Source organism: Leuresthes tenuis, unplaced genomic scaffold (genome assembly GCF_036924035.1).
Source record: "Leuresthes tenuis unplaced genomic scaffold, fLeuTen1.0.hap1 SCAF_11, whole genome shotgun sequence".
NCBI classification, from domain to species: domain Eukaryota; kingdom Metazoa; phylum Chordata; class Actinopteri; order Atheriniformes; family Atherinopsidae; genus Leuresthes; species Leuresthes tenuis.
This window is the reverse complement of record NW_027325365.1, coordinates 20,082,025-20,097,312: the sequence shown is the minus strand read 5'-3', so window position 1 is coordinate 20,097,312 and position 15,288 is coordinate 20,082,025. Positions and strand designations below refer to the sequence as shown.

The 15,288-nt window shown below is 40.9% G+C and overlaps 1 protein-coding gene across 3 annotated transcripts; it reads right to left on the bottom strand.

The window, feature by feature from the left end:
• Positions 1–1,325: 1,325 nt before the first annotated feature.
• Positions 1,326–14,533, bottom strand: anxa6 (annexin A6). 3 transcript variants are annotated; one of them, XM_072396005.1, is made up of 25 exons: positions 14,426–14,532; positions 13,388–13,443; positions 10,332–10,416; positions 10,050–10,144; positions 9,829–9,942; positions 9,641–9,731; positions 9,471–9,550; positions 9,291–9,347; positions 8,284–8,377; positions 7,815–7,910; positions 7,663–7,721; positions 7,416–7,538; positions 7,248–7,306; positions 6,853–6,931; positions 6,091–6,172; positions 5,901–5,995; positions 5,609–5,722; positions 4,797–4,887; positions 4,627–4,706; positions 4,310–4,363; positions 4,097–4,190; positions 3,864–3,959; positions 3,687–3,745; positions 3,397–3,534; positions 1,326–1,761 (listed from the first exon to the last, which is right to left on the bottom strand). In XM_072396005.1, exons 2-25 carry the CDS (start codon positions 13,388–13,390, stop codon positions 1,702–1,704), a joined length of 1,998 nt encoding a protein of 665 aa, XP_072252106.1. In that variant the 5' UTR covers positions 13,391–13,443; positions 14,426–14,532; the 3' UTR covers positions 1,326–1,701. The 3 variants fall into 3 exon arrangements, with proteins under 3 accessions (XP_072252106.1, XP_072252107.1, XP_072252108.1); XM_072396006.1 differs by having other exon boundaries at positions 3,412–3,534; XM_072396007.1 differs by lacking the exons at positions 1,326–1,761; positions 3,397–3,534; positions 3,687–3,745; positions 3,864–3,959 and having other exon boundaries at positions 4,145–4,190; positions 4,310–4,415; positions 14,426–14,533.
• Between the last annotated feature and the right edge of the window lie 755 nt (positions 14,534–15,288).

Sequence of the window (15,288 nt, the reverse complement as noted above, 5' to 3'; positions counted from 1 at the left end):
ACTGCATGCTCTGCCTGAACAGAACCTGGTGTGTGTCCAGCTGTGTGGCCTCCCGTTACTGAATAACCCAGCACATGAAAAGAGATCTGTGTGCATTTGAATAATTTTCACACAGTAGCTTGCAGGCTACTGTATGTGCATGTTTAATGCACGTGTGCTACTTTCGCTGCACACATGCATGCTTGTCGAGACACCTGAATGATACTAAAGAGCCACAAGCATGCAACACATGATATCGTGAGAGCAGTGCAAAAGGACACCGATTACATCGATTACATGTAATAAATGTGCATATGCACAGTATGGTGGGCCTAGATGCAGTGCATGATCACACTGTGATGCCAGTACAGCCATGGAAACAGTAGATAAAAAAGTAAAAGGCTAAAAGAACACCCATGACTCTCCCTGAGGACACAACAGCTTTGAAATAATTAAACTGAAATTAGTAAGAAAGTTCCCCCTGCTATCAGAAGGGAAATTCAAGAACAGAGTGCTTATTGATATATTGATTGTGCTATTAAAGTTATCTCGTAATCTCTTGTAATTATCATCAAATAGAACAATTTCAGGTTGGGTGTGCCATTAAAACCAAAGTGACTGACTGCTGCAGACTTCTATTTGTTGCCTTGGATTTTGGCGCACTGCAGGGGATTTCCTCACCACATACGTCTTTTTTCTTCTTTCCTCTTTCAAACTCGAAATGGCCTCACAACAGCTGCACTCACACATACGCAACCAACTGAGACTAAAAAGAGCAGAGACAGCTCAACTGCACTTTCCTCTGGCACTGCCAAGCGCACAAGTGCAAATGAGAAGCATGAAGTCAAGTTGTGTGTAAATGCATAAAAGGGCAGATTTTGTTTGCTCACTTACGTGTTGGTGTGCTGATTCTGCTCAGTCATGCAGTACCACTGCAAGGTTGATATATATGACAAACCAAAGAGGCAGAGCTACATTTATTGGCTACTTTTAGCTGCTACCCAGTGTTAGCTTGAATACGTTATTACTCTGTTATTATCAGCCTGTATTCATGTAGGCTATAATGTGTGTGCAGCAATAACCTTTGAGTATTTTTGAGTACTTTAAGCAGAAGAGGTTTAGAGTGGGAGTTTCCTGGTAGTTCATTTTTGCTCACACCAGTGCTACTGCCAGCATCGATACATGTAAACACTGCACTACCCTGCCAAATACAATGCACCCTCAAGATATAACGCAAAGAATAAAAACATTTCTCAGTATAAAAAAAAAACATGGGGTTTGTTGATCTTATTCTACATTATCAAAATGTAAGAGGAAAGAGAAAACAGAATTTTTTTGTCATCATATTCGTTTAATTCAGGTTTATTTGATACTGTAAAAATTTACAGTACTCAATGGGAGGGCACCAAGCTGAAGGCACTGCACGAGCGCCCACTAGGCTACGCTGTATGTGTGGAGTCACTTGGACACACATCTTCACGTCACATTTGACACTATAAAAAAGACAGACGTCATCACAAGGTGAGTAGGTGTGAGAGCAGAAAACTGGCTTGCAGGGCATCATACAGTGGGTCACTTGGCTTGGCTGGAGAGTGGCAGCATTTAGGGACACTGGCAACACATACTGACATTAACCGCCACTGTTTTGACTCTGTGAACAGGCTTGTTTGTATCGTGGTCGCTGAAGTTTGTGAACAAAGCTGAAGAGGAGGCGTAGCAGGTTTAATCTTCTCCTCCACAGAGTATCAGCAGGGTTTTACGGTAGTCTCCTGAGGTATCCCCCTGAATGTGGATGGAAAACACACACAGCATGAGTTGGAAATTTACGGAAAATACTGTTAATGTCTGCTGACATTTGGTCATCATCAAGCTGAGACAGGAAAGCAGGCTTTACATCCAGCTTACACAACAGCAAAACCATAGAACAAAAGCACTAAAACTTAACAAAGAAGCTGCAGAGAGTGGAAATACCCTTCATATCAGTTGACACTTGTAGATAATGATTTCTATTTTGTAGTTATGAATATGATTATGTAACATGTCGAACAATGGGAAAAAAGAGGAATAGGTTCTCATTTTGGGAATTAAGCTTATTTACTTGCTCTTTTACGCATGTAGAGTAAATATTCACACGGGGCAATAAATGTGCCTCTACCTAATGTTGCCCTTTGTTCCTTCCTTAATGTGACTGGTCGCCTAAGGACTCTCCCTTTTATCTGACCTCATTTAGAAAAACAATTCTAATTATTTTTTTGAAAATTAAAAACAAACAATAATATCCTTGATAAACAAGACATCAGCTTTAGCCAGCATTTAGAAAACAGAGTTAGGATAAAGAATGAAGAGCAGCATTACCGATGGATCGTGATAATGATAATCCGTTAACTGCAGGTTGAGGGTCTTTGCTCGTGGCAGCTGTACGTGGATGCATGTAGCACTGAACGGACACAGCTTACATAATATTTATGCATAGACCTACAACTGTTCACATTATGATAGCCTGGAAACTTCTTGTTGAGCTCACACAGCCGATATCGTTTCAAATTCCAAACTTTGCCACTCACGTCGTGATATGGCTTTGGTGAAGAACCTCTAACTCTGTACTCCTCTCCTGATTTCCGGACTTCCCCACGGATTTCTCCCTAAATCTTCCACTGGAAGCTTTAGAGTCTTGGAGATTTACACTGAACCTGCTCGTAGATGAGTTGGTGTTCATTTTATGTCTTTTCGTGTGAAGCACTTGGCGGTGGTAGCTATTGTGTTTTTGTTCTTTATGTAAAGCACTTTCAGCAGCATTTTATTGCAGAAGTGGTGCTATGTAAATAAATACTTACTATGGTTATTCCTTTACATTTTCTTTTTTTCTATTTACCAATAGGCTACTTGTCTGTATATTGATTTCAATTGTCAGTTTATTAGATAAACACACAAACTTGGCGTATGATCCAGTGTGCAACTCGGTACCTGTTTTACAAATAAAACGACCTAAAAGTATTCCTTTAAATGCACGGTCTAACTCTGAAATTTTATTTAAACATTTTGTTGCAACAAATCCAGGGCATCCTGCTTGCTAGTCTGTATTGGTGTCACGGTGATTTAATCTGTAAGTTATTATAGAACTGCTTTCAGGAACTTCCTGTCTCAGCCAATCACACAGCAGATATAATGAGGAAGTTAGGTTAGGGAAATTCCTAAACAGATGTGCAGTAGCCACAGACCCGTAGTTCACCGCAGGAAGCTGTAGATTACCGTACCCCACCACCCCACCACAGCAGATGAAGGATGTGCAAAGGCACGCTCACACAGGGCGTGAAAAAAAAAAAAAGAGACATGAGACAAAAAATCCACAGACATGCAGGTCAGATGAGAGCAAAACAAGCCAAACAAGAGTGTTAATAAGCAGAGACTCTGACTTACAATCATAGTCTCTACCTGGATAAATTCATGGAGGGACACATCGTGCGTTTCCTTGAACTCTTTACGAATGTTGAAAAGGTCGACCTCGCTACGGGACACCATGATGCGGATCAGCGCTCTGTCGTCTGTACCAAGACCCTGCAGAGGAAATCAGCTTAATTTGTTCAGTCTGACTTTGTAACAGTAGCTGGTATGAAAGCGCCTAACACCTTCACTCGATTTGTTTGGTATACGGTGCCTCAAACATATGCTACAATATGATACAGAAAGCACTATGAGTCAGTCAGTACCTTCATTGCTTTGTACAAACGGTCTGCAAAGTAACAGGGCTGGTTTTTCACACTGCGAACTGAAAAGGAAAGAGAGAGAAAGAAAGGTCTGAGAGGGAGCCGGCAAACAGATGCTGTCAGCAGAATCAACTAAGAAAGGTCAAAAGGTATAAAGCTTAAACACAAAGGAACCAGTACCTATTGCATAAAAGGCATTTTTCACATCTCCTGACATTTCCTTCTTGATAATCTGTTCAATGTCCTTGTTGGTGCATCTGACAAACTCCTGGAACACTGTGAGAAGTACAAAACAGGGAACATTTACTGGCAGCTGAGTCAAATCTATTTGACTGATGTTGTGGACATCAGCTAGAGAGTCACATAGATTTATACTTTAATGATCATTGGGATGGGCATGTTTTGACTTTTACCTCGCCTCAGATGGGGGAAGCTCCTGGTGCAAAGGATACTCATAAATTTCATCTCCATGTCGTCAGATTCTGCGTTGCAAGCGTCAGCAAGTTCCTGAAACGTTAGAGAAGAACAACAGGAAAAAACACTTAATTCCACGCTTCCATTTTGTGTTTTTAGCACATTTAAATCTTACACTACTGATGTCAATACTATGTTGTACACAAAATCACCTGAGCATCAGCATTGGCTCTTTCCACATCTGCAGGGCCTTCCTCTCTAGCACCCTGACCGTGGCAAAGAAAGTTGAATGTGAATCCTGAGATGCACAACTCTGAGCTATTGAATATCAGTGCTTAAACCACAGACATGTGGGCTTCTATTAAAAAGTTGTGTCAAGACATTCTGAGAGTAAAATGTGGAGGTGATTAAAAAGATATTTGTGTCTGTTCGAGTCAGCTGCAGCTGAGAACACACACCAAAGTGTAACCAGTGAGTGGGCGTGGAAATTAAACACAGTCTAAGTTCTCACGAAGATGATGATGGTTACCTGCACGAGAGAAACAAGGATGCGACAGAAGTGGCCTGATGTCTCCGACTGAATGGCTTCCTCCATAGACTTTTTATAGGCTGTAAAAGGACAGGATACAGGATGTGCTGGAAAAGGTCTCCAGGAAAAGAAAGTGATTTCAAATCCTAATTTTTGGGTAAAAAACTCACCATCCTCATAAGCAGCGTTCATGGCTAGTATTTCCTCGTTGCTCCTGGTGACCAGGATCTCGATCAGAGCATGTTCATCTGTCCCAGCCCCCTGTTAAAATAAAGAGATTTACACACAAAAAGGGGGAGATTCAAAGAAGCAGCATGAAAGTAATTTATTCAGCTGAAAGAAACCAACAGCACACACTTGGAATGAGGATTACACGTTACCCAGTCTTGCACATAAGTTCTGACAATAATAATTTGATGGCTAATGGTGATCGCCGTCCCAGTTCAGTTGAGTCTTTATAACTATAGTCTTTTTGAAGTTTCCTTCAAATTATTATCAAATCATCTGCTTAAAAACAAAGAAAGTGGGGACATACAGTTGTCAAACATTTTCCACCTAACAATTGTCTGTTCAGAGTTAAGAATGATCTCTGTGTGCAGCAAAGGGGAAAACACTAAAAATAGAGCAATTTGATTATCAAATATTTCCTGAGAAAATGTGATGGCATTCACACACCAGCTCTGTTTCATACTTCAGTTCAGGCTTGGAAAAAAAAATTGAGATGTCATATCATACTGTTCAGCCTCTCTTTCAATGTATTTTGGAGCTCTTACAGGACTGAATGGCACACAGACTGGTGTATCGAAATGACTTTGGTTATCCTTTTTCACGTGCTATCAAGCATGAGCAGAATGTGGTTTTAAGTGTTAGAAGACACTACCTCTGCACTGTGTGACACACTTTCTTTGTAGTACAGGTTTTTCTCTTGTTACTTATAGATATTAGAGTCTAAATCATTAGATGTCATCTACAGGTACATTACCTCCATTGCCTTTCTCATAATTTTGGCATCAAACTCAGCAGGAGTCAGCATAAGGCCAATGATCAGCCTCTCTAAGTTCTTTGACAGTTCAGACTTCAGGTCCTTCATCAGATCCTGGCAGGTGATCAAACATAGTCAGGTATTAGGACGTTGACCTACAAAGTTCTTTATAACTTGTAAGATTTCAAAATACATCCAGTGGAGGTTACATATCAAATTAGCAAACAAAGCTACGAAATATATTCCAACTCGTATATTTGCTCATTCATCTTCTAGCATTCGCTTCCCTCACCCTCCCCAGCAGGGATTTGAAGGCCTGTCTGATCTCTTGCCTCTGGGAGTTGGTTCTTTGAGCAACAATGTCAATGATTGCATCTTCATCTGTTCCTATGGTCAAGAAAGAGGAAGAAAAAATTGTAAAAATACATTTGTAAACTTGCTAAAGCGCGGTCAGTGTCAATGTAGTTCAGAGGATTGCATACCGAATCCCTTCATAGCTTTCCTTAGTGCTTGTGCATCGGCAGCAGGGTCAAAATTAGACGCAGGGCGGACCGTAGGCCTTAGCTGAGGTGGTGGAAATAACAGTTATAAAGGAATGACAACCAGCACTTACACTCACATCCAAACATTAAACGTTAACAGGTAAAGTTAAACAACTGTTTATGCGCACACAATTATTGTTCAATCAAAAACACCATATTTGTAAGCTTAGAGCAGAAATGTGCAGAGCATGCAAAATGGAAATTTTCCACATAACAGTTGATTGTTCAAAGATTATTTAACTGATTGAACTGAAACAGCACACTAAGCTTTATGATAATTATCTGTTGACATTTGAGGGGGCGGGTGACCTCATGAAGTTAGAATTCATGACACCAACAACAATGAATAGGTTGGTAGGCTGGGAAAGTGCTCAGTTTTATGAAGCGTTAGTGAGAAAGTCTTTTGTTAACAACAATGCTGAGACCTTTCTGACATTCATCCTCCATGTTACAACGCTCCAAAAATGGAGGTTTGGAGAGAGCATTACAACAAAAACGATTTGTATTTCGGTGAACAGCATTCTGATCGTATCCAAAGTTAACAAAGCCCTCACTGTGCAGACATGGAAACGTTATCAGTGCGAGCTTGTTGCACTGCCAGTAGCACATCATTGTGGGGCCAAGCAGGTAACTGAGTTCCAAGGCACTGCCAAGCCAAACATGCAATGACACATCTAAAGCGGGAGCGGATGAGACCCAAACCTGCACTCTGGTCATGGAACTTAATTCCCACATCTTGTAGGCTATCTGAGCAGCTTCAGGGAAGAACTCTCCAGCTAAGCTGTAATGATCAGTTTGACACAACACAGCACACTCAGCAAAGCATAAAACCTCAAGCATGGGTACACTTCTAGGAGGAGGAATGAGTTTTAAAGCCCCCTACATTAGTTTGCTAATGTGACGCAATACTGAGATATCAGCTTCATCAACTAGTTTTAGCCTCTGCGACACTATCATGAAAACAAGCTTCACCTATCACAACAACAAAGTGATGAAGCTGAAGTTCTATGACCTCAGGAAACACATACTGCTGAGAGGTGGCGCTCTGTCGCCCCCGACTGGTTGTTACTACTGTCTGCAGCCTCACTCTAACTTACTCATCATCTCCTCCACACAGATTAAGCAGAGTCCTCTTGTAATCTCCTGATGTATCATCCTGAAATACACATAAAATACACAAATATCATATTGTAATTCATATCATTCATAGTTGTAATGCACTTAGATCCTGGTGGTGTGTAAAGCATGACAGCTTTTTTCCAAACCTTTATCATATTATAAAGCGACTTCTCATACATGAGACGGAAACACTCTCGAATGTCCAACATGTCAATTTCAGAGCGAGAAATCATGATCCGGATCAAAGTGTTGTCAGCTGTACCGAGACCCTGGAAAGGCAACAATCTTGAATAATCTTAAACAATTGCACCGCAATCTGCCATAATAACAAAAATATTAGCCACAGTGTTTGCGCTGACGAGGTCTGCAGATAGCATGACTACTGGTGTTTACCTTCATTGACTTGTAAAGGCGCCTGGCAAAGAACATAGGAACACTCCTTATGCACTGGACTGCAAGAAGACACCAGAAAGTAATACAGTGTGAATGAACAACTTCACAGATCCCATGTGGATGTAGATTGGTACTTTTGGTGTGTTTCTTACCGACAGCCAGCATCAGCCTCTCAAAGTCTCCAGACAGCTCATTCTTAATGCTGTCCTCAATGGACATCTCTGCGATCTTCTCATATGCATCAAAAACTAAAATACCAGAAGACAACATGGCGTTAAATCCTGACAAATTTTCAGTTTCTCTGATATTTCTGAGAATCATTATGCTAAGGTGGTTTCCATCTGAACTCGGCAGCTTCTTGTAACTTTCACAGAAGTCAATTTTTTTTTGTCATCTTATTGCCATCTGTGGCACGCATTAAATAAGTCAATTTATGAACAGGAGACTATCCAAACGGACATTAGCAGAAAAGTGTTACTGTTTAGAAGGATTTTTCGCAGTTCCGCATTAATGACTGCTTTGAAGGTATCATTAACAGCTGAGATGTGACGTCGCCGTGGGGATGCCTGAGATGCCTCACTGTTATGATCTGATACTGATCTCCCTGTGAGCTGTGCTTACCCATGTGGAGGTGGGTCACACTGCGGTTTCCCAGGATCATGATGAACTTGGCCTCATCGGTTCCCCACTGTGCCTCTCCAGCGTCATACAGGTCCTACACAGAGGTGAGAAAATATGGATAACATAAGGAATAAAAAACAAAAGGCTGCCTGTAGCAAAGTTTAAGAATGAATTGGACACACTTTGGGGCGGAGGAAACTTCATATGAGTAAAAGTACTAACACCACATTGTAAAAGATCTTTATCATAAGATCTGCATTTAAATGCTACTTAGAGTATTTAAAGTATGAATAGGAAAATGTATTGAAATCAATTAACGTAAAATGACTCCTGTGACTGTTATACCATGTTATAACATGGGACTTTTATCATTACGAGCTGCATCCAATAATGCAAAAACTTTCCTGTATTCAACTGCGAGAAACTATTACTTTCTTTAATCATTAACCTGATGATAATTATATGCTGAAGTGAATGTGATAAGCTGGCACGCATTGTGTTTTCTGATTTACACACGAAGACTAGTATTCATTTGCTCCCATTGTCTAAATATTAAAAAAAAACTGTTTTTACAGTTTATGTGAATCTATATGAGTTTGGTTGACAAACTTATTTATATGGGTCACTGAATAAACAAGTGAAAAGAGCAGTCAGAGGTTTAATCTGCATATGAGGAGTATCCTTGTATCACTAGCTATATAGATATGATCTGTCAAAGCCACTCTGTAGCTTCCCTGTAGCCTGAAATGTACTTCCCCAATAAAACTGCAGACATTTTGATAGTTTTTTTTTTTTTTACCTGTTCAACATTAGACAAATGCACTGAACGACACCACTCTACACTGTCAGCAGCTGTTACTTTTAACATGAACTATTTCAACAGGTTAAAGAAGTCATACTACATACAAAATATTCAATAATCTATTCAGTGCAGATTGAATGAAGTTAAAAAGTCCAGACATGCAGCTTCCAATTCATCAATTCATCATTAAAGTTCAAATTGTCACCTGTGCGTCCTGCTCCACCAGGTCTGCATCCACCACTCCCGACTCATCTCTGGTCCCCTGGAAGCATCAAATCAAAACAACACACTCAATCTGTGTTTAAAGGCACTGTAGCAGAAGCAATCACTGTGTGGGTGACTGGATGCTTCGCTGCTGATAACATCAACTCCTCGGAAAACTGACCTGAAGTAGAACAACCAGCATCTTCTTAAAGTGACCTGAAGTATCTGTGATTATATCCTCCTCTATGTCTCTGTCATAGGCTGGAGACACAGACATCATTGTAAAATGCTGCCAAATGCTAACACATAATCTGTCCAGTTTAATATGCCATTTTCTTTGACAAGCCTTACCATCCTTGTAAGCTGCAACCATGTCATGAATCTGTCTGTTGTTTCTGGACGCCATGACTTCAATCAAACATCTCTCATTTGTTCCGGCACCCTTAAAAGAGTAGTACGAGGTTTAATCTGATGCAACTCCAGCTTCAATGAATGTGACTAAAGGGAAAACAAATCAGTGTTGGAGGAAAGTGTCTTACTTTGACTGCATCATGAATTTCCTTGGCATCATGGTAGGCTGGGGTTCTCATCAGACTGACAATGAGGCGCTCAAATTTTCCAGTGAGCTCATATTTGAGATCTTCAATCAGGTCCTGATAAGACAGCATCATGTTGTAAATTCACAAAAACATTCCGGGGTCAAAGTAAGTTACTGCGTGACATATAATAGAAACTATGTCTTAAAAATGCATTTGTGTACCTTTCCGTAACTGCATTTATATGCTGTAATGATTTCCTGCCTTTGGGCATTGCTTCGAGAGGTCACCAGGTCCAAGATGGCCTCTTTGTCGCTACCTGAGGAACAAAAAGCAACATTTTTAACTGTTATTGACGTCTGAGTCACACATCGAAGACTGAACTATGGCAGCATCACTATCACCACTGTTTGCTGGGGGGATACTCTGCCCCTCAAGTAAGCTAAGGATAAAAGATGACCTTTACGCCTCCATTGCCAAGAGCCACAGAGAAGTGAGGCACTCACCCATGCCTTTCATAGCATTGTAAAGGGCCTCAGCATCAGTGCTGGGATCAAAGTCTGGATCAGCTGATATTGTGCCTCTGAACACCTAAAAGAAGAATAAATTGTGAACGAAATTTCATACAAAATATATTTTTTGAACATTTAACTGTGCTGTAGCATTGAGGATGTTCAGAGTCCTGATAAAATACATACATGAGCAAATTTTCACACTTTAATTACATAGTAACATTATCTCGCAGTCTTCTATGTTGACATCCTTGTGTGTGCGTGTGCCCTTGATGTTTGAGATGTTTATGGTGCATGGGTCTTGAATGCAGATGTGTGCCATGTTAGCACTGGCAGCGGCTAGCTGAGTTGTGGCTGCTGTGGTGAGGCAAGCTTAATTTCTTCAGTCTAAATGTGATACAGTAACAAATGTACAAGCAAGAATAAGTTACAAAAAAAACAGTTTTAGGGGAAAAACAGTCTTTTAATTCCTGATTATTCCTGACACAGCTTAAATACACAGGGTTCTTTTTAGCACGCTAGCAGCGTGGCTCTGTTTCTAAATGATTACGATCCATGGTCCCAAAGGTCACAACTTTAGTTTGTCTACTAAAAACCTGACAAGACAACTCAGCATTCCCATCAGCCTCACCATACTTTCGGGAGTTTCCGTGCTAGATAATCAGTAAATGCAAACTGTAGTGTATTTTTCAAAGCACGAAAAGGTTTAACTTAGACATTAGGAGTCAAATTAGGGACATGTAATGGCCAGATCGAAGACTGTCTTCTGTAGCGTCGGGGAGTCTGGTCAGTATGACACTAAAAAGTCTAATCTGAAAAGGAGACAGACATGTTTATAAATTCCAAGAGAGTAAGTCTGTTAACACACAGACAGTATTCATGCAAGGACAGAGGAGGCAGCTGATATCTCAATATCAGTGAGCTGTACACAGATGGCCGGGCAAAAGAGTGATGGTAGAATATATAGATTTACCTTATATTGCTCCACTGCTGGCCAAGCAACTGCTTACTGCAATTAAAACTTTCTTCTGTGGTGTAAGATATGTCAAAATGTACATGAGGAAGAATGATCTCATGCTTCTAGTTGCAGCTTGCATGTCATAGCCTAAGTGTCAAACCCTGACGTTTGTCAGCTCATAAAAACAAAATGTAATAAGAGTCTACTCATGCAGCTGCAAATATAATAACCCAAAAGGTTGTTAGCGGAAATGAGAACCGCTTTCTTTACAGCTTTGAATTATTACCTAACTTTAGCTGGCAGGGATTTTGTTCCTGTAATCAACATGACAGACAACTTTTAAATAATTGGCTGCACTTTTAAGGACATTACACATGTTATTTCAACATAATTTCAGGTTTTTGTACTCTAATCAATGTTGTCATGTCCTCATTGTGAAAAGATAATATTTAACAACCACCATTGAAAAGATTAAGGTAGCGTCTGTGGCCTTTCCAGAACTACTACTCAGCAGCCACTTATCCACTTGTACAGAACATGTAATTCAACTGCTGGCAGCCAGGGTTAGGGCTAAGAAGACTAGTTTCTTCTTGACAACAACAACAAGGTCTTCTGGCAGCCACCACTCTACCACTGTAATCCATCACAATAATGCAATAATATAACATTTCTGCAGGTTCAAACAACTTTGTTACATTAACCAGAAAAACTGTAACTCCCCTAAGACTCAAATGTCATGTTTGATCTTTCAAAAGATCTTGCCCACTGCAACCACGGGCTGCTTGTTTATCATCTCAGGTCATTCATAAAAGCAAGATGGAAACTACATGTAAACCTTCCCAACTGAGAGACAGCATGTTAGAAAAGTTTTTTTCTTTTTCTGCACTACCAGTTTATTTATTTTTCTGCACTACCACTTTATGCCATATTCCCCACTTTCTGACAGTGCTTTAGCTAGACCCACCTTTCTATTCACGGGTTGAGCAATGGAAGGAGGAGTGGCTGGACAGTGGGACAGGAGGAGCAGCCAAGTCTGATGTAACAGCAGTTGACCACTTGCACCTGTCTCACACATTCTACTAAAAACCTGCTGTGTGTGTGTGTGTGTGTGTGTGGCCCATTCATGTGGATAGCGTTGGGAAAGGGTGTGCACATGTGCACAGAGCAGGAGTCAGGTTGCACACAGACCACCTGTCTTTAAAAGGGTCTGACATACAATAGCTCATATACAGTGAAATAATGTCATAGAGCAAAAACCATACACATAGCTCTGCTCCCACTCACTGCATTAAAAAATTACTCTGGGTCCTTCATTTTGGGCCAATAATATTTCAATTATATGAACCCATTTATAGTGGGAAATTGAAAAATGTGGCCAAATTTATTCATAACTCACACAGCTGCTGCAGTCATGGAGATTACTACTGCAATAAGGCTCTAAGCCAGAATGTGCTCTCCTCTCTGCCTCTGCACATGCCCTGAGCCTCTGCCACACTACAGCAACCATCACTCTGCACGACAGCTGCATTACATGTATGCATAGCATAGCAACAGGGACACAAATGCAAGACCCCAGTAACAAACTTTTGACTAAACGAATCACACACTCATGGTTATGTTGAGCATTAAAGTGGACTTCAAATTATTAACTTAATTTCAGCTACTTCCTTCCGTCTTTAATTGAGGATTGTTTGTTTGTTGCCATGGCCACAGCTTTGCAGAACACATACAGGAGTTTATGTGTGTTCCAGGGCTCAGACATGTTCCCTAGACAAGAAAGCTGGATGCCTGCTACAACCTTAAATAATTCTAAAGTTACTGACTTTGGAAAAATGCTGTCAGGTGTGTCCATCAGATGTGCAGACACAGGTAGAAGTGACACCCTACACTGCTGGCTTTATGATGTGGAGGGGCCACATGCTGCCAGGTGGCAGCAGATGACCCATTCTATCCACACTTCATTCAATGGCACAGAAATCTCTCTATGTTAAACAGACACAAGATCTATTCTCCATTATGTAGAAATATAACCACTAGTATAACCCAGGTTATACTTACGTAATGCAATATGAGAGAGGACTTGTCCACTTACCATATTTGTATTTGGTCTTCTGCGTCAACACTACCCAGAAATCAATAGTTTCAGGCCTAAAGAGAGAAAGAGAAATGCTGACTTGGTGGCGGTATTGCAAAACATCCCCTCTCTGCTGAGGGTGTCATTCCCCTTCAATGTGCAAGAGATTGTGCAGCAAATAAACACCAGGATGATCCCTTCATTCCTGAGAAAATTCAGTTAGTTGGCCTGTTCAGCATGCTGCCTGTCAGACAATTAAAACTGTTTACGAGATCCTATAATCATGAGCCAAGCAGCCAAAGACCAAAAACGGACCCGAGAGACCATTTTGTGCAAGACCCACACTTAAGTTCAGCTACATGACTTACCGGTGGATGGGATTTACAGTAAATCAGCCTGCAGAGAAACTACCTGGTCAGATTTTCCACTTGGCCATACAAACATATAAGGCAGCCATTCAGGCATGTTAAACATGTGAAGGCCTCGTTACAAGCTTTCTTTGACTTTAATTCTAGATTTAGAAATAAAACAGCTAAATTCTAATAAGTCCAATCATATTAATCAAAAGAGTATTCTTGACATGTGTAAACCTTAGTCCCACTTAATTTTTCTACAGAGAAAAGAAACAAAAAGCTCCCCCCTGGTTGTAAGTGCTGCACTGTTTGCTCCAAAAATAGAATGCAGTTTATGTTAGTGTCACAATCTTGGTCTGTGAGTGAGTGGGCATCTATATATAAAGAGCCACACCCCACACTGCAGAGACCTTGATTCTAACTGTTCAGTTTTTTTTCTGAATCAAACTTTTCTCTGAAACCAACAAGGACATTAGTTTTAAACGTATCAGATCAAAATCAGTACTATGTCTTTTTAAAATCAACTTAGTCACTTGTATTAAACTCCATCTGTTTGCCGGGGGCCGTCTGCCTCTCTGCATCAGATCCCTTGCTCGTGATGACGTTATCATCAAACTTCTGTGGATTTCTGTGGCAGTATTCACACTTTGAAGACAGCGCGTTAAATGCGGCAGCTCGGATAGAAGAATCCCCCCAGGCTTACCTTGTTGGTGCAGAAAGTGTCGGTGCTGGGTGACGGTGTTCGTGTTGTCTCCTACAGCAAACCGGTCGGTCTGTCTCCCCCCTGGTCAGATTCAGGCCGCCTTGTTACGTGTCCTCTGACGCAGCGACTGCAGCGCTCTGCCACGCAATTTCTCAAAAGTGTGTGTGCTTGTGTGTGAAAGGGAGATGGGGCCCGTGTAGGAGAGTAGCGTCATAAGTGAAAGAAATAACTACAAATACGTACTACTTGCATGAGTAACAAAAGGATGGTGCATATATGGGGTGTTTTGCGCACGTCCTCATCTGGGGAACTCAGCGTCAGTAACCTCCATTATGGCATTTCTTGTTCTAAAAGTCAAACTAATCGCGTCGACGCTTAAAGGACGTGAAATATTTCGAGCTGCAAAATTCAATATATGTATTACATGGTAAACTTCGAGTTTGTGCATTTTGAGGTGGAGCTGAAGTTTGATTTTAGCAGCTGCTCATTGGTACTTATGTGAAAACCCGGCTGCTCTATTTCTGTCCTGTCAGGAGTCCATTCCAGTAAGAGGGGGAGAGACACGCCAGCAAAGCTAAGGGGGGATGGGGGAAACAGATCAATTGAAACAATGTCAGCTACAGGAGTCGAAAGTGTCCAAAATGTGAAGAAAATGGCAAAGACATTGGGTATAACACATACAAACCAGTTTTATGTACCTGTGATGACTGTACTCTTGGAATTTATTTTCTACCCACATGTACATTTACTGTATGTGTAACTACTGTGATTTATGCAGGGAGACTTTCTGCACGGGGAGTGGGGCAGAGGAGAAGATGAGAAACAGGAGGTGACTTACAGGAAGCACACAGTATCACTGTCCA